The 21,501-nt window shown below is 42.7% G+C and overlaps 1 protein-coding gene across 5 annotated transcripts in view; it reads left to right on the top strand.

Moving 5' to 3' along the window:
* The first annotated feature begins 19,877 nt into the window (after nucleotides 1–19,877).
* The window catches only part of Gsap (gamma-secretase activating protein), a 98,992-nt gene continuing 97,368 nt past the window's right edge, over nucleotides 19,878–21,501 (top strand). For 2 of the 5 annotated variants that reach the window (XM_052720642.1, XM_052720645.1), the window contains exon 1: nucleotides 19,881–20,160. In XM_052720642.1, the coding sequence (XP_052576602.1) occupies nucleotides 20,064–20,160 (97 nt within the window). In that variant the 5' untranslated portion in view covers nucleotides 19,881–20,063. Of the gene's footprint in view, nucleotides 20,161–21,501 lie in introns of all 5 variants that reach the window. The other 3 variants (XM_052720643.1, XM_052720644.1, XM_052720641.1) reach the window with 3 other exon arrangements.

The following is a 21,501-nucleotide window of genomic DNA, read 5'->3' as shown; positions in this document are numbered from 1 at the left end:
CTTCTTTTATAAAGGAGAATATATCCATTTGTTTATTGAATGGCTGCTTTGCCTACATGTACATCTGTGCACCATGTGCATATTTGGTGTCTGTGAAAGACAGACGAACGCATAGAGTCCCCTAAACTGGAGTTACAGATGCCTGTGAGCTGCCATGTAGGTGTTGGGAACCAAAGCAAGTCATCTGCTATAGCAGCCAGTGTCCTCAGTGAGCCCCTGAGGTACCTGCACGTGTCTACCTTCTCAACCTGACAGCATCAGGAGAAACAGCACGCTCCTAAGGAACTTATAAACCCTTCTTTGATCTTTGGGTTCTGAATTCACACCCATCCTATCATCTCTGCCTTTTTTGAGAATTTCACTCATTTCTGTCCCATCTTTGAACTGAATTCCACATTTCAAATGTACTCTACTTGGCAAAGAACACTACTTACAGAAAGGAAAACCCTGAACCTTTACAGCTGGAGACTTCCAGCTGCCTTTTATTTCCTGCAGTCTCTGGACCTTTGGCATGGGAGATGTCTGGGAAGATCAGCCTTTGGGAGCCACTGTAGGTGAGAGGTAGGAGGAAGAGATGGACTGCTGTGGGCCCTTCATGGAAGCTGGAGGTCCAAAGATGGCCAAGCCTGATTATGATCTTGCTTTAGTGTCCATGGCTTGAAGGTGAGGGTACTAAAATTATTTTAAAATGTGTGTTTGTATGCATGTGTAGTATGCATGTATGTACCTGTGTGCATGCGTGTGTTCACAAGTGCATGTGTGTACACATGTGTATATGCATCAGGTGTATATATGTGCGTTGTATGTTGTGTGTGTATGTGCATGCTCATGAGTACATGTTTGTGCGTGTATGCACCCATTGGGTATGTTGTGCGTGTATGTGTGAGTGTTGTGTGTATATGTATGTATGTGCATGTGGGGTGTGTGTGTGTGTGTGTGTGTGTGTGTGTGTGTAGACCTGAGGCCAAAGTCAGGTATCGCTATCTCTCTACAACTTTATTCATCAAGGCAAAGACTCACACTGAGCTCAGAGAACTAGCCATTTCGGCTCGTCTGGCTAGCCAACTTGCTCCTGGGATCCTCCGAGTGCCTCTCACGCACTGAGATCACAGGTTGGCCGCCACACCCACCCCACACGCTCTTGAGTGCTGAGGATCTGACCTCTGGTCCTTGCGCATGTTCAGTGACCACTCTACTCACTGAACCATTTCAGCAGCCCTGAGGTTATTAAAATTAAGGATTCATAAAGGTCCTAATTTTTGTGGTATTAATCTCTTCTAGAAAACAAGGCACAGTAGCAAAGAGGGTTAATAGTGCAGGCTTCGGGCTGTGTTTCTCTTCTTCCTGGGCTCTGTGGCTTTGTTCTGTAGTGTCAATAATGTGGCATCTGACCAGCGACAGCACATTTTCTAAGCCTGCTACACTGAAAACTATTACAGTTTGGAAAAACTCCCGGTTGCATAGTCCTCCCACACGCTGAGTGCGTTCCGAGGTTTGCAGCCATGCATGTCTGTTATTTAGGACATTCTCTGTCTGCTTCTCTATCAAATAGTATGGCATGGGCTGATCACAGCTGATGGAATTTAGCTTTGGAGAGCCCTGATCATATTACCCATAGAAATCCAATTCGGCTTCCACAGCCTGGGACTGCTGCTGCCCACATTTATTAGTCTTATCATTTCTTTGCTGCAGATGACCCCGCAGAGTTTTGTTTTTCACTTCAGCGAAAAATGGCAGAACGATGCCTTCCGAGGTTCCCACCGCACAAATGAAAGAAACCAGGCTGACATGAGAGGTGGACTGGATCGGAGCCGTCTGGGCCTTTGTTTGATTTCCTTGTATTTGCCTGTCCATGTGTGAAGAGGACATAATTACACCTCCTCCTTATTTGCCTCAGAGGAATGTTACAGAAATACATTTCAAGAGCCTCTAATGTCCTCAGAGTGTGGAGAAGTATAATTACATGAAAACTCATCATTGTTGAAACAGTGCTGCAAATCTTGGCTAATTCTGACTATCAGTATATTAGAAGATGTGTCAGTATATATCACTATCTTCAATTTCACTATCTCTGAGCTCTGTGATTTGGAACCTTAGTGCATATGTCTAAGAGGATGGTGTGGATACTCACTCAAAAATGTAGTTTTGAAGCAGGTTCATCTCCTTTAAACTCATTTGTGTTGAGGCTTAAAATGGAAAGGGATGGACTAAGGAAAGAACACATAGCAACCCTAACCTTCACCATGTACATGCTAGTATTTTTCTGATTCATGACCAAAAATGGTCACTAACATCAGGAAAGATTTCTTCAGTTCAGAAATGTTTGTCCCGCTGGCTCCCTCACAAGGTCATGCTTACTGCCTTTCTGAAACAACCCAGGACCATTGTCTAGGGATGGTGACATCCACATAGGCTGGGCTTACATCAGTTAATAATCAAGATAATCCCCTGAAGACATGCCCACATGCTACTCTGATCTAAACAATTCCTCCCTGGAGGCTTTCTGGTCCGGTGACTATAGGTTATGTCAACTTGACAGTTAAAGCAAACCAGGATGATTGAGAAAATCAAGTTACCCGATCCCTGTGGTGCGATTGTCAGTTATGTAAACAGCAAGGCTGTTACAGACACACAGTGTGTACCAGTTTCCTCCAAAGTCTCATTTTAACTATTATTAAGCTTTCACAAGGAAAGCAGTGTGTGTTTCCTGGAAATTGCTGAAATAGCATCAGCGGTGTGGGGAACAGTAAGGAAAAGCATAGGGAATATGTGTAGGTCGGAAGTCCAGAGTGGGACGATTCCCACTTCCTTCTATCTCATAGCGCTCATCCCTCACCAGAACCGCTGACATGTGGGAAGTGTCTTCCCCAGACCAACAACGTTAGCATCAGTTTGGAAGTTAGCAGAAATGCAAATCAGAGACTCTAGGGATGGAGCTCAGCAACCAGTGTTTTAATGATTTCTCCATGTCTACAAAAGGGGCCTCTTGGAATTAGAATCCTAAGTTGAGGAACTGGACAGTCCGTGAGTTTGAGGGATAATGGGCTGATCACAGACATTTTCCCTTGACTCATGAGAGGGTGCTCCTCTTTCTGGTCCAGCTCAGGACTTGTATTTAGGGACGGTAATGATTCTTCTCTTTGTCACAGTTCATTCCACATCAAATGCTCAATTGGGAGACATTCCAACTTGTTATTAGTACTGTGTGCCATGGAAACAAAGCTTCCCTCTATGGCTTCCTAACACCCATTGGTGGAGCTTGGGAATGGGCCCAAGAGGAGAGAAAAGGGCCCGAAGGGCCTAGGAAGGATTTGATCTCTCACATTTGTGATGCTCGTCTCTCCTACTGCTCCCAGTACACTTTCCCTCTGTGCCTTCTGACCCCTCACTGTGAGATGGAGAGCTGGAAGCACAGGCCGATGCACTAGAAGCCAGTGTGACTCTGACTCCAGGAGTGAGCTCCCCCTTGCCTAGTCATAGCTTTTTGGTATCCCACTCCCAGCTCCTCTTTCCTCAGACAAAGATCAATATCTGGAAACAGAGTCTGTCTTTCACTTAAACAGGCTATGACTATGACATATGTTCTGATTTCTCCTGTTGGTGACCTGGCTCTGCATGGGAGTCCCATCACTTCAGTCTATGTGCCCAGCAGTGCAGCCTGCTTCCCCAAGTTTACAGTGAGTGACAGTCACACAGGCTTAGCAGTCACATTGGGGGGTGAATCATACTTAGAATCAATATTTCCCAGGGGAAACAAACCTTCACTTAGGAAACTTTGTGGCATCTCTTTTCAATATCAAAGAGGACAGCATAGGGCAGACTTTAGTTTTCATCTATGCCTTAAAATGAATGTGAAAACTAGGGGAAGAGAACCAGGAAAGAGCAGATGGAACCACCTGAGGCATCTGGTCTTTATTCTATGTGGGGGTCCAGCTCCCACCTTATGAAGGGTTCTTAGGTGGAGGAGAGAGGAATGAGGAAATAACAAATAGAAAGATAGCAATGAGGAGAAAGACAGAAACACAGGATAGCTTCGGGAGGGCCTGGATCAATACCTAACAGCCTGAAAGGTTTATTCAAAAGGCTTTTTATAACATGCCACAGGGAAAGGCAGAAGACCTCCCCCTTGCAAGATCAAAGCACAGCCAAGTATAGACCCTTCCAAACACCTGGTAAACACACCTGTGACCAAAGCATCTTGTTATGCAGCCCTGCTGGGTAAAGCAAGCCCAGATTCTCTGACCCTGAGTAAGTTCTCACTAGGAAACCTCTGTGGGTTCCCACAATTCTAATATTGATTTGTTTATGTGATGAGATGAATACCGGAAAAAGACTTGTGAGTGAAGGAGAACAAGAGGTGTGGCTTACCTCGGATGATTACTGTTCAGATGGAAGCTCCACCTCAGCACACTCTCATCTGTCTCTCTCCAAACCCTGCCTCAGCTCAGAAAACCCACCAAATGGTGGCTCCTCTCCCAGAGATGCCCAAGACCACACCTACAGGACATTTAAACTGCCCCCCCAGAGAATGGCGATGTGTTTTTTCAGTCTCTTCTCCCCATCTCCTCTCTGGGGGCCGAAAAAATCCTCCAGGAGCATTTTACTCATTAAATCTGTACTTTTAATTCTTAATTTGGTTTGATTCAGTTTGATTTGGATTACTTCATTGGCAGGGAGTCTTAATATTGGGGTATGGAAACCTTTAAATTACCTGTAACATGTGCCTTGGATGGTTACCTGGGATGCTTACCTGAGATGCTTATCTGGATGCTTACCTGGGATGCTTACCTGGGATGCTGACCTGGGATGCTTTGACCCAGTACATAATGGCTCACAGAAAGAAATGTCTACCAAGGCTTTATTCTATTTATTTATTATTATTTTTGACACAGGGTCTCCTGTATTCCAGGATGTCCTCAAACTCACTATGTAGTTGAGGATACCCTTGACCTGTTGCTCCTCCTGCTTCTACTGTAGGTGTGTGACATCACATTTACCTCTTATTTTACAGACACAAAGCCAAGTCCAGAAAAGTTAGGTGACATTTCCAATATGACAGAACTAGCAGAGGCAGGTCCCTGACAAGATTCAGGCCTCAGTTCCTAGGCTATTGCTGGCTCCCCTCCCTGCCAACATTCAGTACCTGACATCCATTACCCTCCTGAGACTCAGCTGAGCATCTGGCCGCCCTGGTGTCAGTATCAGGCTTTTTCTTAAGTGGCAAGGCTTTGACACTATGAGACAACACCCAGACAAGGAACTCTAATTGCTCCCAAGAGTGGATGCAGATTAGAATGACGTTTGGGAAGCCAGAGACTGGGGAGAAAGTGACACAGTAGAGGCTTCAGGTTGCCATCATCCTGAGACTGGTGGTATTGTTTGTTTTTGCTCTTTTGGGGGGCCCGCCACCCAAACCACACACAGAGGCTTATTCTTAATTATAAATGCCTGGCTTTAGCTTGGCTTGTTTCTTATCAGCTTTTCTTAACCTAAATTATCCCATCTATCTTTGGCCTTGGGGCTTTTATCTTTCTCTATTCCTGTATACCTTTTCTTTCCTTCTTACTCTGTGTGGCTGTGTGGCTGTGTGGCTGTGTGGCTGCGTGGCTGTGTGGCTGCGTGGCTGGCCCCTGAAGCCCTCCTCCTTCCTCTCTCATTCCTTGATCTTTCTTCTTCCAGATTTTTCCTTCTATTTATTCTCTCTCTGTCTGCCAGCCACACCTACCCTTTCTCTTGCCTCACTGTTGGCTGTTCAGCTTGTTATTAGACCATCAGGTGTTTTAGACAGGCTAAGTACCATGGCTTCACAGAGTTAAACAAATGCAACATAAGCAAGAGCAACACACCTTAAAATAATGTTCTGCAACGGACTGGTGCCGATGCTTTAATTTCTTGCAGGAGACGGAAATTTATTTCTTGTCACCACTAATTTGTCACCGTGGGCTCTCTTCCAGCAGACTGAAATGATAAAAATTACTGTCTGTGTGTGTGTGTGTGTGTGTGTGTGTGTGTGTGTGTGTGTGTGTGTGTAACATGAATCTTAAAAGGTCTTATTAATGAAAAAAAAACCCTGGAGCCAGATATTGGGGTGAAATCTGAAAGATCAGAGGGACAGAACAAGCCACAGCCAGTGTCACCTGGCCAACTCCTCAGCTGATCCTGTTTCCTCAGACTGGAAGCCTCTGAGTCCTCACCAAATGGATCTCAGCTGAACTCCTGCTAAACTCAGATGAACTTTCTGCTTCCTGCCATCACTTCCTGGGATTAAAGGCATGTGTCCTTCCCAAGCAAAGACATGAGATCTCAAGTGCTGGGATTAAAGGTATATGTCACCACTGTCTGGCCTCTATGTCTAATCTAGTGTCTGGCTCTGTCCTTTGATCCCCAGATAAGTTTATTAGGGTACACAATATATTGGGGTACACAATATAACACCATATTTCCCCTTTTTGTCTAAAATAATAAAAGGTTATAACTAATATAAGAAAAACTATGTACAATAAGTACAATAAGGATATACAATATATACAGTCAAGAATTACATTAACAATGTCTAGTCCATTAACATTTGACAGATTCAGACAGAAAACTCCATTATCTAGCCTATTTTGGTGAGTCTAAAATGTACCCAATTCACTTTCTACCTTTTTATCTTATAATATCCATATTCTCTCTTTTTTTCAGAGTAGATTCAGTAACCTACCCTTTATGTTATCAGATCTATATTCTCTTTCTTCTTTTTCAGAGTAGATTCAATAATCTACCTTTTATCTTATATCTATATCTTTTTTCCAGAGTAGATTCAATAATCTATCCTTTTATCCTATTATTTCTATCTCTTTTTTTCAGAATAGATTCAATAATCTACCTCTTATCTATATCCTCTTTTTTCTTTTTTTCAAACAAGAACCTGGAATCTAATCTCCTTGTTTAGCTTTTTTCCTGACCATTATCAATTAACAACTTTTAACCAACTATCCTAAACAATGACAATTATCCATGACTCATTGAATGACCAAAAACCACCACCCCATCTCTTGGAAATGAGAGCATCATGTTCTTAAAATTACTTCCTGCTGTCTGGGGGCAAAGGCATCTTTAGGTACACAATATATTGGGGTACACAATATAACACCATGTGTGTATCTCTGTGTGTAAGTGTGTGTGTGTGTGTGTGTGTGTGTGTGTGTGTGTGTGTGTGTGTGTGTATACTTGTGCATGTGGGTATAGATGCTGGCAGTCGATGTCAGATGTCTTTCTCAGTCCCTCTCTACTTTACTTTTTGAGATAGCATCTCTCACAGAACCTGGAGCTCCCCAATTGGCTAGACTGGTGGGCCAGTGATCTCCAGGGGCCTCCTGGTCCCTGCACCCCCACCACTGGGGTTACAGACTTGTGGTATGAATGAAAAAAAGAAATAAAAAGGAAGGGCATGTGTATAAGATACAGCTACAAAAAATTAGACCCTAAAATGTACAACTCAGGAGAGATTGATTGAAGAATCTTAATGATTTTCAAAAATTGTTAGGAAGCATTTCCAACTTACAAGGTATCATTGGAATACCTAAAGATGAAGTAACAAATTCGGCTGATACTCTAAAAGGGGACAAGGACTTCAGTAGTCTGAGAGAATTATCAGCTAAAGCTCAGAACTCTAGAATTTGCTCTAGTAGAAAAGAAAATAAGAGAAGTACATGTGGATCGTGTGAATCTAGAGCTTAAATGCATTCTGGTCATACTCCCCTTCAGACACTACCCAATAGGGATTTTGATGCAGAGAAAAGATATTATATTGGAATGGATATTTCTACCATGTAAACCAAGTAAGAAGTTAAAGACTTAATTAGAAAAGATCTCTGACTTGATTCAAAAGGGAAAATTAAGACTTTGTCAGTTGACAGGAATGGACCCAGCAGAAATTGTAGTACCTTTAACTAATGAGGAAATTTCCTTGCTATGAATATCGGCAAAGAGCCTGGAGTAACTTTTTGGGAGATTAACAACCATTATCCCAAAAGCAAGAGAATAGAACTCATAAAGAAGACTGAATGGGTCCTTCCTCACACTGTATGACAAAAGCCAATTTCTGGAGTCCTCAAATTCTATACTGATGCAAATAAATCAGGGAAAGCAGGATACAAATCAGGAGAATTAAGTAAAATGGTCAAAGTCCATACAATTCTGTACAAAAGGCAGAACTGTATGCCATTCTTATGGTACTGATGGACTTCACAGAACCCCTCAATATAGTCACTGACTCTCAATATGCAGAAAGAGTTGTTTTACATATTGAAACTGCTGAATTTATTCCTGATGATACAGAATTAACTTCATTATTCATACAATTGCAGGAAATCATCAGAAATAGGGAACATCCTATATATATAACACATATCAGATCCCATACGGGTCTGCCAGGACCTATAGCACAAGGTAATGATGAGATTGATCAGTTGCTAATAGGTAATGTGCTAGAAGCCTCAGAATTTCATAAGAAATACCATGTAAATAGCAAAGGTTTGAAGAAGGATTTCTCCATCACTTGGGAACAGGCTAAGGATATTGTGAAAAAATGTCCTACTTGTTCCATCTATAACCAAATTCCATTACCTGCAGGGAGCAATCCAAAAGGTATACAAAGAAATGAAATTTGGCAGATGGATGTGTTTCATTTTGCAGAATTTGGAAGATTAAAGTATGTACACCATACCATTGACACCTGTTCAGGATTTTAATGGGCAACTCCTATGAGTTCTGAAAAGGCTGATTCTGTGATTACACGCCTATTAGAAGTTATGGTCATCATGGGAATACCTGTACAAATTAAGACTGACCATGCCCCAGCATATGTCTCCAACAAAATGAGACAGTTTTTTGCTTATTACAATATAAAGCATGTTACAGGTATACTACACAATTCTATGGCCTAGCAGTCATAGAAAGATCCAACTGAACTTTAAAGCAGATGTTAAATAAACAGAAACAGGTAACAATGACTCCTAGAAATAGATTGCATAATTTTTTATTAACCTTGAATTTTCTCAATGCTGGTGAGAAAGGAACAAGAGCTGTGGAGAGACATTGGACAACAGAAAAAGCTCCTGAGCTAAATCAACTGGTTTCAAAGATGTGTTGACCTCAGAATGGAAACCAGGATATGTCCTATGTTGGGGAAGGGATTTTGCTTTTGTTTCTATAGGAGAAGAAAAGCTATGGATATCAACAAAACTAATAAACATTTGATTTGAACAGGAGAAACCCTTGTTGAGGAGAAGTAAAAGCTCATCCTCCAATGTGACATCTCTACAAGTAGTAAGAAAAACTTAACAAACAAGGGTCATGCAGGGTTCTGCTTTTTGTTTTTTCAGGATAATAGGAACACCCATCTTCAAGGAATCATAAGGCCTTGGACACCTAGACGTCTACAGCAGAAGGGAAGGACCTATTGGTACCAATACACTCTACAGGGTAATAGCTCGCTGCCTAACATCAATCTCTCTTTAACTCTAGAGTAGTTGTGGTCCTGATTCAATTATAAATCAAGCTGGCTCTGGAGTTGGAATGTGGCTCTCTTCTTCTCTAAACCCAACTATGTTGTTAACAGAAAAAAATTAAGAGATTCTGTCTCATATCAGAAGAGCTAACTGGTGTGAGACAGAAGAAAACCAATAATCTAGGGAACATTGTTATCAAGATTCTATTTCTCTCCATGCTTATTCTTGATTTCTCAGAATCCTTTCTTACATGTCATGTCATCTTTAAATTCAAACTTTCCATTTTGATATTAATAATGTTCAAGTTTTCCACAGTGAAAATAAGTCTTCCCAATAGCAATCTCTGAAGTCTCCAGAAGGAAGATGGGGCCCCACAACAATGACTCTACTTGGTCCAGAAAGGTGCCATGGTACCTAAGAACATTACTCAATGATCAGCTTTGGACTGAAAACTCTTCTGGACAGTTCTAAGATGAGATGGTCCATCATACCACACTTCTAGTTGGAATCTCAGACAATCTTATTCATTTCTGAGACTGGCTGCAGACTCTATGGCTAGCCTTATTGAGACCTAACTAACTAAGCTTTCTTACAAGACCCCCACAGAGATACCGTTGCCCCATAAACATCAGGAAGTAACTATAAGAGAATGACCCCCCTCTCCCAAATGTTTCATTTTTCTCAGGGTTATGGATGGATGGTTGTAGGTTTGGGGGTGGAACAATAAAACTCAGACTCAGTATTCTCTTTTAGGAAAGAAAAAGGGGAATGGATAGGATATTAAGGTAGATTATTGTATACACTAGTAAACTAATTCAGTAAAATATCAGCCTTAGATAAATTGCACTGTTATGGATTCTTGTATATTGTTACAAATGTGCTGTGGGATGTTCTGTATGGCAAATGTGTTGCTAATTAGTCAATAAATAAAACACTGATTGGCCATTGGCTAGGCAGGAAGTGTAGGCGGGACAAGGAGGAGAATTAAGCTGGGAAGTGGAAGGCTGAGTGAGAGAGACACTGCCAGCCGCCACGATGAGAAACAGCATGTGAAGATGCCGGTAAGCCACGAGCCTTGTGGCAAGGTATAGATTAATGGAAATGGATTAATTTAAGCTGTAAGAACAGTTAGCAAGAAGCCTGCCACGGCCATACAGTTTGTAAGCAGTATAAGTCTCTGTGTTTACTTGGTCGGGTCTGAGCGGCTGTGGGACTGGCAGGTGAGAGAGATTTATCCTGACTGTGGGCCAGGCAGGAAAACTCCAGCTACAAAATGTTAACTTTTTATATTCTTATTTAAGATAATTTGTATATTGATACAAATATAGAAATGTATTTGTTGCAATGTACATATATTTTTACTCTTATTTGAAATGTTTATATACTGATACAAATGTAAAATTATATTGTCATACTGTATGTACTACCTCTGTTTAAAATATTTTGTATATTGATACATATTTAGGATTATTGTCATATTGCATATTATACTACATGTTCCTACCCCTGCTTTAGCTATTTTGTGTATTGTCACAATTTTGAGGTCACTGTCCTTCTACTGTACTTTTGCTTACAGACTGTTTACCCTGTTTACATGAAGCCTTAGTCCTTAGGTTATCTAGGTAGATAAGACTTACAAACTTATCGTCACCTATGCTTGCCATCTCTATAGTTATGTTAGTTAGGTTCTCCAGACTTACAGAAACATATGTCAGATGGATAGGTAATCTTCAAACACTTCATAGACCTAGAGAATATGGCATTTAAATGTTTTGATAACTTAGAATTCTGTTGACGTGAGACACAATTGCTCCTGGCAGCACTGATCTGATCCTGAGAGAATGTTGGGCTTCTGAGACATTTCCATTTGGAAGTTTGTCTTCTTCCTGGTGCACAATGGCCTGCTGGGCAAAGAACTGCCCTTGCCTTGACTGCTAACAGTACAAATGCTGTCCTTTCTGGATGAGCAGGACACAAGGAAAAGCAACTACTGAACTCTGCCTAGACAGGGTAATACGGTCTTTCAAAATTCCTGCTTCTGAAAATGGTCTGCCAAATACTCTAGGCCTGTGGCCAATTTGAATGCACTAACAATGCTGAGAAACTTTAGGTGACTATCCAGGCTGCCAGCTGTCCTCTGTCTACTCTCGTATGATTCCCTAAAGTTGCTTGCGTCTATCTCCTGTTTTCTCAGGTATTACTTTGTTCCTTCTCAGGTCTTTGATGGAGTTGAAGACTAAATAGTTACAGTTACAATCTTCTCATATCTTAGCTAGAACATATTAGTACTAGAGTTAAAATCTTCAAGATAGAACAGCTGTTGTAATCTCGGCAATTTGCCATTTACCTACGTTCTGGACATTTCTGGACATTTAGCATGCCTTGTTTGATGTTATTCTTGTTGGTTGTAGTTCCATTTTTGTTTATGTTGTTACCCTTTGTTTTTCCTGGACAATACTTGATAATCATTCTTATTGTATATAGTTTGCATTAAGATTAGAACCTTCTTATTTAGACAAAAAGAGGAAATGTAGTGGTATTTGCTCTGCCCATGACTTTGGGCTATACAGCCCAAGTAGGCAGTGTTTCCTCTTGTTGCCTGTGACCTCTTATAAGGGGTTGGAGAAGGGTCACATGCCCTTCTCCCTGCCTGCTTGCGAGGTGGATACGCTCCCAGTCAGATCAGAGGACAACTTCTACTCCATTTTGTAATTGTGAGTGTATTTCCTCAATTTATATCTTAGTAAATTCTGTTATCCATTTAATAGACTCACGTGGATTGATTATAATAGGCGTGACTGCTCCTAGGTATGGTAGAGGAGAAGATTTACTGTGGTTAAAAGGGAGACCATAGCCAGAGGCAGGCACATCTGGGAGAGTCCAGAATGGATGTGACCAGACTTAGCCAGGCCATGTGAGGAGATGGCGAGGGGAGAGAGGAGAACCAGGCCAAGAGGCCAGGAGGGTAAAGGATGGATCAAAAGGGCCAAAAAAGACCAGCATAGCAAAATGGTTGGATTATATAGGGCAGGGGAGCTAAGTCCCTGGGCTGGAGAAGTTTAGGGTAGGGGATTGGGTATGCCAGCCAGGAGGGCCCTGAATAAGTAGAGACTGAGGGATACTGGGAGAATCTGGTGGTCAGCATCTGCTTTGATATGTTAAATAGGCATCTCAGCCGTTTGTCCCAGGCTTGAGGTCTAACTTGGTCACATCTGGATGTTTTTTAAATGGTTGCTGGGTCCTCTGCACTGAGGTCCTTATGTTTGTGCAGAAAGAATTTTACCAACTGAGCTATCTCCCCAACCCCACAGAATAGGCTTTTAAAGAAAAACTGTGACAAAGGAGGTAAGTAGGCTCAAAGTCTGCAATGGTATAGAGTTTAGAGCATGAAGAGGCTTTAAATACATTAACACACACACACACACACACACACACACACACACACACACACATATATATATATATGTTATTATATAACATGGAACATTAGTGAGACTGTAATAGAAACTTTGAATGATTACTTGCAAATCTCAGAACTTTCATGAATTATTGTCAGAAGATGACAGAGGTTTTTAGGTGAGCCGAGATGGGGCGTTTTAGTGATTAACTGCTTGGGTCCTCTTTTGTATTAAGAAGAACACAGCTAAAACTCCAAAGGTTCACTTTCTTGGTACAGCAAAGTCCTTCTCAAAGGAATTGTCTATGATATGATTCATGAGAAATAAAAAATAACCACAAGTGGAATTTTAAGAGAAGCTGTTTAAGGAGGAGTGGTCTTCAGCCGCTGAGTCGTTGTGTACTCATAGAACTTCGATCAATGCTGGCAGGGACTACTTTGTGCTGAGGACAAAGACACCAAAGAGATGGGTGCTGGGAGGAAATGGTCGGTCGGGTCGGGGAGGCTCGGGGAGAAGTGGAGTCGGGAAACATTTCCTAGCCCCATTTAGCCAGGAAGTCAGGCGGAAGGAGGAACAGCCACTGGTGACAAGCTCGTAACCGCACGCAGGTGAAAACACTCAGAAGATGTGGTGCTCTTTCCTTTAAGATTGTCACCACAGATTTCTATGATCAAGTCTTTCCAAGAGAAGCGGTGGTGTGATTCAGCAGCTGCAGGGACCCTGTCATTACCCTCCCCCAGCTGACAGTCAGCAGCAAGGACACCAGATTCCCCTGAGATGGAGCGTTGTGCGTACGATTCCAGTCAAATGTCTTTTCCTAGGGCATTCAAAAGAGCACACATCTCTCTGGAGATGGGAATTTTACTCAGTTTTTATTCCAGACCCTCGGTAGCTAACTGGGTTCCTGCAGAGAGAGGCTGCATGGACAATAGGCCTTCTGTGGACGCACCCACTGGGAGAGTTCAGCTCTAGTAAAGGCAGCTTTCAGGGGAAGCCGGCGCTGGGGCTTGGCTGCCAAGATTTTAATGAATTACTTTAGATATTCTCTTGGGTGTTCAGAAATTTGGAAAAAAAATCTATGTACAGAGCACATGGCAGTTGGACATTAAAAATCTGCCTCACACACTCAAATGTCTGTTACACATTTCTTTTAAATGTCTAAGAGCTGTTTATGGAACACACAAAGGACTTTTATGAAGTCAATATATACTTCTGAATGAAAATCTCTCTGTAACTGATTTGTATTCTTTGTCATCAATTTCCCTAGGAAATAAAGTCGTGTGATTGATGGCTTTGGAAAAGATAAGTTTAGTGTTAAGAATTTTTTCCCTGGAAGCTAGTTAATGGAAGTTTCCTACTCAGGAGAAAAGATAGTTAAAAAAAGAGGTAAAAATTTCCATTATGCTTCTTTCTGTTTTTTGACTATGAGATATTTTTAGCCAGTTTTGGAGAGTGACCTTCATCCAGCAGAGGTTAATAAGGATGCAACTTTCTTAATGCTTTTCAGTAGGGAAATGCAATATAGTTTCAAAACCTTGGGTCTACTAATAACTGAGTGTTTTGATTCAAACTACCCACATCACTTGTTTAAAGTCTGCAAGAAAAAACAGATTATCAACTGAAGATGATAATGTCTCATAAGGAACAAACCCCACTTTACAAGCCTTCTGAAACAACTATTCTGATAAAAGTTTGGTTTTAAAAATGCCTTCATTTTGAAATAATCACAAAGTTACAGAAAAAAGTTTTACTCTGAGTGATGAGATTGATAGTCTGATATCTACTTACTCCCAAATACATTAATATGTATGCATTTATTTACAAACAAGAACATTTTCTTAGCTGTTGCATTAACATCAAAATCAGGAAATTAACTTCGCTACGTCAGCAAGGTCTAAATCCTCAGATCCATTCAAATTTATTCAGTTGGGTTACTAATGGGTTTGACAGGACAAGGCCCCGGGCTAAGGCTCGTGTAACAGTTCTTGTCGTGTCTTTTCAGAGTGTTCTTTCCTGTCAGCCAGTCAGCCTTTCCTTGATGTTCACAACCTTCCTGCTTCTGGAGACTACACTTCAGTTATTATGTGCATGTCTTCAGCTGGGTTTGTGTGATGTTTCCTCATGGTTAGATTATGGTTACTTATGTTTTGAGCTGATACTATCCTGTAAGAACCATCTGTTCCGCACTGATAACGTTCACTTGGTAAATTCCAGACTTAGTAAGTATGTTGGAAGCTAGATATCCTTTCCTCATCAAACTTTCAGTTGATTTGGTTGGTGTACCTGGATCTCCTTTGACCATTGGTTTCCTGTTTTATCAAGTCACACAGTCTCTTAGTGTATTTACTCAACAGACCCACTGCCAGGTAAACAGCCAGACTTCCAGGTTAGCTGCCACATCTTCTCGAAGATGTTTTCTTTGAGTGGCTTGAAATCTGATTTCCCAGCCTGGCTCCTCCCTCTCTTTCCCCCCTTACCCTCTCCAGACAGCCTCTGACAGAACATCTCATGCTGGGGAACATACCCTGGCCTAGATTCTCTATGCTGTTTGAACCCTGGCATCCAAATGTTGACCATCACCTGCTCTCAATTCCACCTGCACAGACACTTTTCTTGGCCTGACCTGATAGTTCTAGGGGGGGGGGGGGGCTCATTCAGAAAGAGAAGAGGAGGGAATAAAGGGTAGGAAGGGAAGGGGGAGGGTGAACGTTGTGTAAGACACAGGAGGCAGATTGGAAAATGATCTATTTTTAATAATAACCAGCTCAGCTGCTTAAAAGGGAATGATAGAATATAAATAGCTCTTTCTTTTTTTACTGAAAATAGATTTATTTCACTGGGTGGTGGTGGCACATGCCTATAATCCCAGCTCTTGGGAGGCAGAGGCAGACGGATCTCTGTGAGTTTGAGGCCAGCCTGGTCTATAAAGCAAGTTCCAGGACAGCCACGGCCGGTACACAGAGAAACCCTGTCTTCAGAAACTAAAAAAAAGAATAAGAAAAAAGGAAAAAAAGGTGTATATATGTATATATATGATAAAGTATTTATCTATAAAAATAGATTTATTTCATATAGTATATTCTGATTATGATTTCCCCTCTCTCAAACTCCTCCCAGATCCTCCCCACCTCCCTACCCACTTAAATCCATACCCTCTCTTGCTCTCCCTCTCATTAGAAAACAAGCAAACATCTTAAATATATATATATGTGTGTGTGTGTGTGTGTGTGTGTGTATATATAATTTAAATCATATATATATACATATATATACATCTATTTTTAATAATAACCAGCTCAGCTGCTTAAAAGGGAATGATAGAATATAAATAGCTCTTTCTTTTTTTACTGAAAATAGATTTATTTCACTGGGTGATGAATATATATATACATATATATATATGTATATATATATATGATTTAGAAAACAAACAAACAAACCAGAATAGGACCAAACAAACAAACGGGGAGGGAGAGCTAAAGAAAAGGCACAGGAAATACATCCATCCCACAGGGACACATACATTCACACACACAGAAATTCCATAAAGACACAAAACTGGACACTTTATAATATAAGCAAAAACAGTTAAAAAATGTGTAGACCTTTTGGGAGGTATCCTTTTAACCTCCATCTTCCTTTTGATTTCTAGAATGTAAGCACGGTGGTTGAATTGTTACAATCACCTTGACCCTTGAGGACGAGTGTTTAGTCAAAGTTTGATGGAACAAGAGCTAAAATGAGCTCAGGCCCAGGGACTGCAAGAACCTGCCCTCTGAGCTTTGGACTACCCTCTCCACGATAGGTGAGGAATAAAACCTGTGTGTTTAATTTATGGTTAATTTTGGTTTTTATTAACTTCTTGGGAACTCGGCTCTGAGTGCCATTCCTATGCCAACCACTGGCAAGAGGAGCTGTTACCTCCTGACTGGGGCAAATGGGTTTTGGAAAGTCATAGTGACTACCACAGCAAATATTTATCTCTTAAACATGTTTTCTATTTCTATTAAAAGTAAATTGCAGCCGGGCATGGTGGCACATGCCTTTAATCCCAGCACTCATGAAGCAGAAGCAGGCAGATCTCTGTGAGTTCAAGGCCAGCTTGGTCTACAGAGAGAGTTCCAGGACAGCCAGGACTATACAGAGAAAATGTCTCAGAATAAAAAAGTAAGTTTTGTTGAGAAAGCAACATTCTTAATACCTACACAACAAACCACCTTATTGTAAAGGACTATTATAGCTTTGGTATGGACCTTAATCATTTCCTAGGTGGTGCAGAGGAATTTTGTCATGACTATTCAGAATCTAATGTTTTTAAATGACTTCTATGACTTTCAAGAAGAAAGTTCTTGACCATCCTTTCAAAGGCATAATTTCCCAAATGCAAAGTTTGATTTTTAGTTTATTCAGATTTATTTAATTCAACACATATGAGTTTATTTTAAAAATGTTCTTTTAGACCTACCAGGGCCTACACCCTTAAAGAAAACTGATTCTCTCTTCCCAAGAAGAACTGCCAAGAGTTCATGCTCCCTTCTCATTTCTATGCTAGGAATGTTCTATGCTGGCTGATCTGTCAGAGGTCTTGTGCCGCCAGCCACAGCTACTGTGAGTACAACAGTCATGCATGTCTAGAAGATACTGTTTGGGTCCAGTCCTCCCGACCTCTGGCTCTTACAATCTTTCCACCTCCTTTTCCTCAATGGTCCTTAAGCCTTGGGTAGAAAAAATGTGATATAGATGTCTCATTGTAGCCATGCACTCCACAGACAATGAGTCGTGAGTTTCTGCATTAATCACTATCTACTGCACAAAGAAACTTCTCTGATGAGGTGTAGGTACAGAGACATGAATTTAGAAAGCAGTTTGCTACTATGTCCATTTAGCAAAACAATAGTAGGTTCATTCCTGGGGCCCATGATCTCCTCAACCATGGATTCTTGGTTAGATTTACTATACCAGACACGAGTTTCCTATGGGAGAGCCAGGAAGCCATTGCATCCCTCCATAACAACAGGCCACTATCACACCCATGATCGGTGTCTGAAGTATAAAATTTTTGTGGTTCCTATCCCATCTTATCCTCTGATTCTAAGGACCACCATGATGTATTCTTCAGCTGCTTAAGGAGCATCCGGCATGGTGGTGCATGCAGTTTTGTGGTGCCTGGCTATATCTTTCTGCTTTCTTGGTTATTATTTTTTAGCCTCTTTAGTTTTTTTAAACTTAGTTATTTTCAGGAGTTTTATGCAAGCAAGAAAATCTTTTTTTGTTTGTTTGTTTGTTTGTTTGTTTTTTCCAAGATAGGGTTTCTTTGTGTAGCTTTGTGCCTTTCCTGGAACTCATTCTGTAGCCCAGGCTGGCCTCAGACTCACGGAGATCCTCCTGCCTCTGCCTCCCCGAGTACTGGGATTAAAGGCGTGCGCCACCACCGCCCGGCAGAAAATCTTAATTTAAGAACTTTTTCTTGGTCAGGATAGCGTAGTGGAGCATTTAAATGGAGCATTCCTGTTAAATGGGCTATCTTCCACGTACAACCAACCCACCTGACTTGACAAGCACAGAAACTGCAAACATGAAGACAGCAAATTTGAAAAGACAGGCAAACGTGCATAACAAGGCTCGCAGGTCCCTCCTCATGTCTGCACGCTTTAGTCACAGCCAACGGTATCGGTAGATTTCTCTGAAATCTTCATGCAAATTACAAAAATATGCAAGTAGTTGTCAGCACCAATTACTCCAGCCACTACCTCCCTCAGAGAGACACTCTCAGAGGAAAATCAAGACCTACCTTTACCAAGTAGTTTTCAGAACCCAAGACTTGGGTTCCAAGGCTTGGGGAAAACATTTCTGAGTCTTGTCCAACTTCAAGCCAGAAAACACCCTGCACTCTAAGACAGTTCCTCAGGGTAACTCTTGTACCCATAGTTGTGAAATCCCAACTTTGAGACACAAGTGAAAAAAGCATTCTTTAGCTTATTGATACAACCATTCATTTCTTCCAGGTATCCTATTCAGTCATTGGTAGGACAGAAGAGCTATCCCAAGACTCAAAATTGAATTTTCCTGTCTCAGAAGTCTACCTCAGGTACCATGAAATGGGTTAGCAATGCCACTCTAGGGGCACAAAGGTCACCGTGGGCTGCAGCGTGAGGAGGGGGCTCTGTGGAGCCAGGGCTGGGAGGGCCTGGAAACTGTTCTAGGCAGAAGGAGGGTGGGAATGACCGGAAGGGTTCTGGAGCCGATCAGTTGGGAGTTCAAGTTCTAGGTAGAGAGGGTTCCAGGGTAAAGACCAGGTAGTTTTTCCTAGGGCAGTAAGTTGTTGGTCTGCCTTGAGATAGGAGGTTAGCTAGGTAACTGTTTTGGACATCAAGTCTCACTCTCTAGCCTAGGGTGGACATGACCTCCAAGCTGTTCCCCTGCCTCAGCCTTGTAAGTGCGAGGATTATAAACATAAGACACTATGTAGGCTAAGGCTATTTCAGTTTTAGCAACAGTAATTAATAACCGGACGTTGATGTACAGGATGGATGGCATGTCACAGGGCCAAGCTTACTAACTGTGCATTCCTTGAGCAGAGTAAGCCAGAGTGCTAGATTATGAAAACACTGGATCTACTTGTAGAGGAATAGATGGGGTTGGGAAGGAACCCTGGAAGAACGAAAGTGCTCACAGATCTCTTCAGAGGCTACTCCTAGACAACCCAGCTTCCTCAAGCCACTGTGAAGGAACCGGAATACAAAGAGAACCCAGACTGGTAAGCAAACCCTCCTGTCCCTGTAGTTTACATGCTCCCTGCTGCTGTTTATTACCTAAACACTACAGCCAAAACACGCCAGCCCCTTTTGTGGTAACCTTGAGTCTCCTCGGGTGACCCAGCCCTAGCTAAGAGGTGGAAATGACCTGAGGCTAAAAAAGAAATCTCTGCCCGGGCACAGGCGTTCCTGCAGGAACCCCGTCGGGGCCCTGCGACAGCTCCCTGCCAGGGAGAGGCCTGGTGCCCGCGTCAAGTGGCAGGCTGCGGCCTGGAAGGGGCGGTGCTCGGGATCCTCCTGGCCGGACCGCCCAGAACCGAAAGCAGCAGCGGGCCGTGGGGAGGAAGGAGAGGCGGCTCCAGGGCTGGAAGGTGAGAGCCGGCCCGGAATGTCCGCCCGGCCGCCGCCTGCGGGCCATGGCTCTGCGGCTGGTCGTCCACTTCGACGTGCGAGCGGACGTGCTCCCGAGTCTGCCGGGCCAGGAGGCGACGGCGGCCGCAGGAGGCGGCGCAGGTGCGGGGCGCGTCCTGGAGGGGCGGGCGGGCCGGGTGCCCGGCGTCCCATAGAACCTCCGGGCTCGGGGGACACCGGGGCTGCCCTCCCAGGCCAGTGGTACCCGATCCCTCGTCACTGGGAAGGGCAGGCGGGAGGCGGCGGCATGGTTCCCCCTTGTCTGCCCCCAGGGCTCATCTAGAACCAGGAGCGCCTCGAAGTGTAGGTTGACAGAATCCAGAGCTGTGGTGGTCAAGAAAACGACCCTTAAGCATAGCCTGTCCCAGCGAGGATGCTGAGCGTTCCCGGCGCCAATCTGCTTTTAAGAAGGGGAATTCAGAGGTTTAACTCCCCTTCTTTTTAAAAAGACGTTTGCTGTATATCTGGGGAACAGATTCTGTATTCCTGGAACAACACTGGTGGCTTGGAGGGCATGTCCCTCCAGATGTGATGTAGACAGGGCAGGGTGCCCTTTCAGGATGCACGCAGTGAAGTGAGGGTCTGCAGGACGCTAAAGGTACAGCAGCTTGCTCAAGAGCCCCCAAGCACACACCCAACACCCGCCCCACCCCACCCCTGCGCCACAAGAAGCAGGGAGGCAGGGATGCTCAGTCATTCCTGATACCGAGGCTCTTCTGGTGAGGAAGTGGAAAGTGACTTTTGTGCATTTCCAGAATTAATCTACCTAAAAGAAGAGGGTCTGTAATTTCCTAAGTTTTTCCTTTCTTTTTAAAGACCGTAAATAAGGAAACATCTTCAGGGCTCACCTTGTGCATAGGAGCTGTGTGTGCCCGTGTGCTCACTTCTTTCTATCTTTGGTTTTCCTTAAACACTGTAGACTGCCAGCGGATTGTGTGTGGAGGGGGTGGGTGGGGGGACATCAAATTACCATATCCACAATTTCTTTCCTCTGAGCTCTTGTGGAGGTTACGCCTGTGTGATTCCTTGTCTTTGCGTATTGCAGCTAGCCACACATAAACAACCTTAGAACGTATAGAAGGTTTATCTAGCTTCTGATTCACTTGCTTTGTTAATGTTTTTGAAGGTTTAGCTTTTTGAAATATTATAAGCAACTCCAAGTCTGTTTCCCATCACAAAAATAGTCCTTTCCCAGCTCCTACTTTATTTTGCTAAATGGCAGGTGATTGCAGATTAGAAGCTGGGTGAAATATAAAATGCCCAGTCTTATGTTTCAGTAGTGTGTGTGTGTGCTGTGGTTGAAAAGCTGTGTGTGCCCCAGCTGGATTTTGGCTTCCTTGCATCTTTCATTCATTTTCACTCACTTTCATTCACTGTGAAGAATTACAAACCTGTGTATTGGTGTTTCAGTAAAAATTTAGTGGATTTTTTTTGGTTTTTTTT

The sequence above is a fragment of the Peromyscus californicus genome, unplaced genomic scaffold, assembly GCF_007827085.1.
Source record: "Peromyscus californicus insignis strain IS unplaced genomic scaffold, ASM782708v3 Scaffold_6__1_contigs__length_162567912, whole genome shotgun sequence".
Taxonomy (NCBI): Eukaryota; Metazoa; Chordata; class Mammalia; order Rodentia; family Cricetidae; genus Peromyscus; species Peromyscus californicus.
This window is presented reverse-complemented; position numbering and strand designations above follow the sequence as displayed.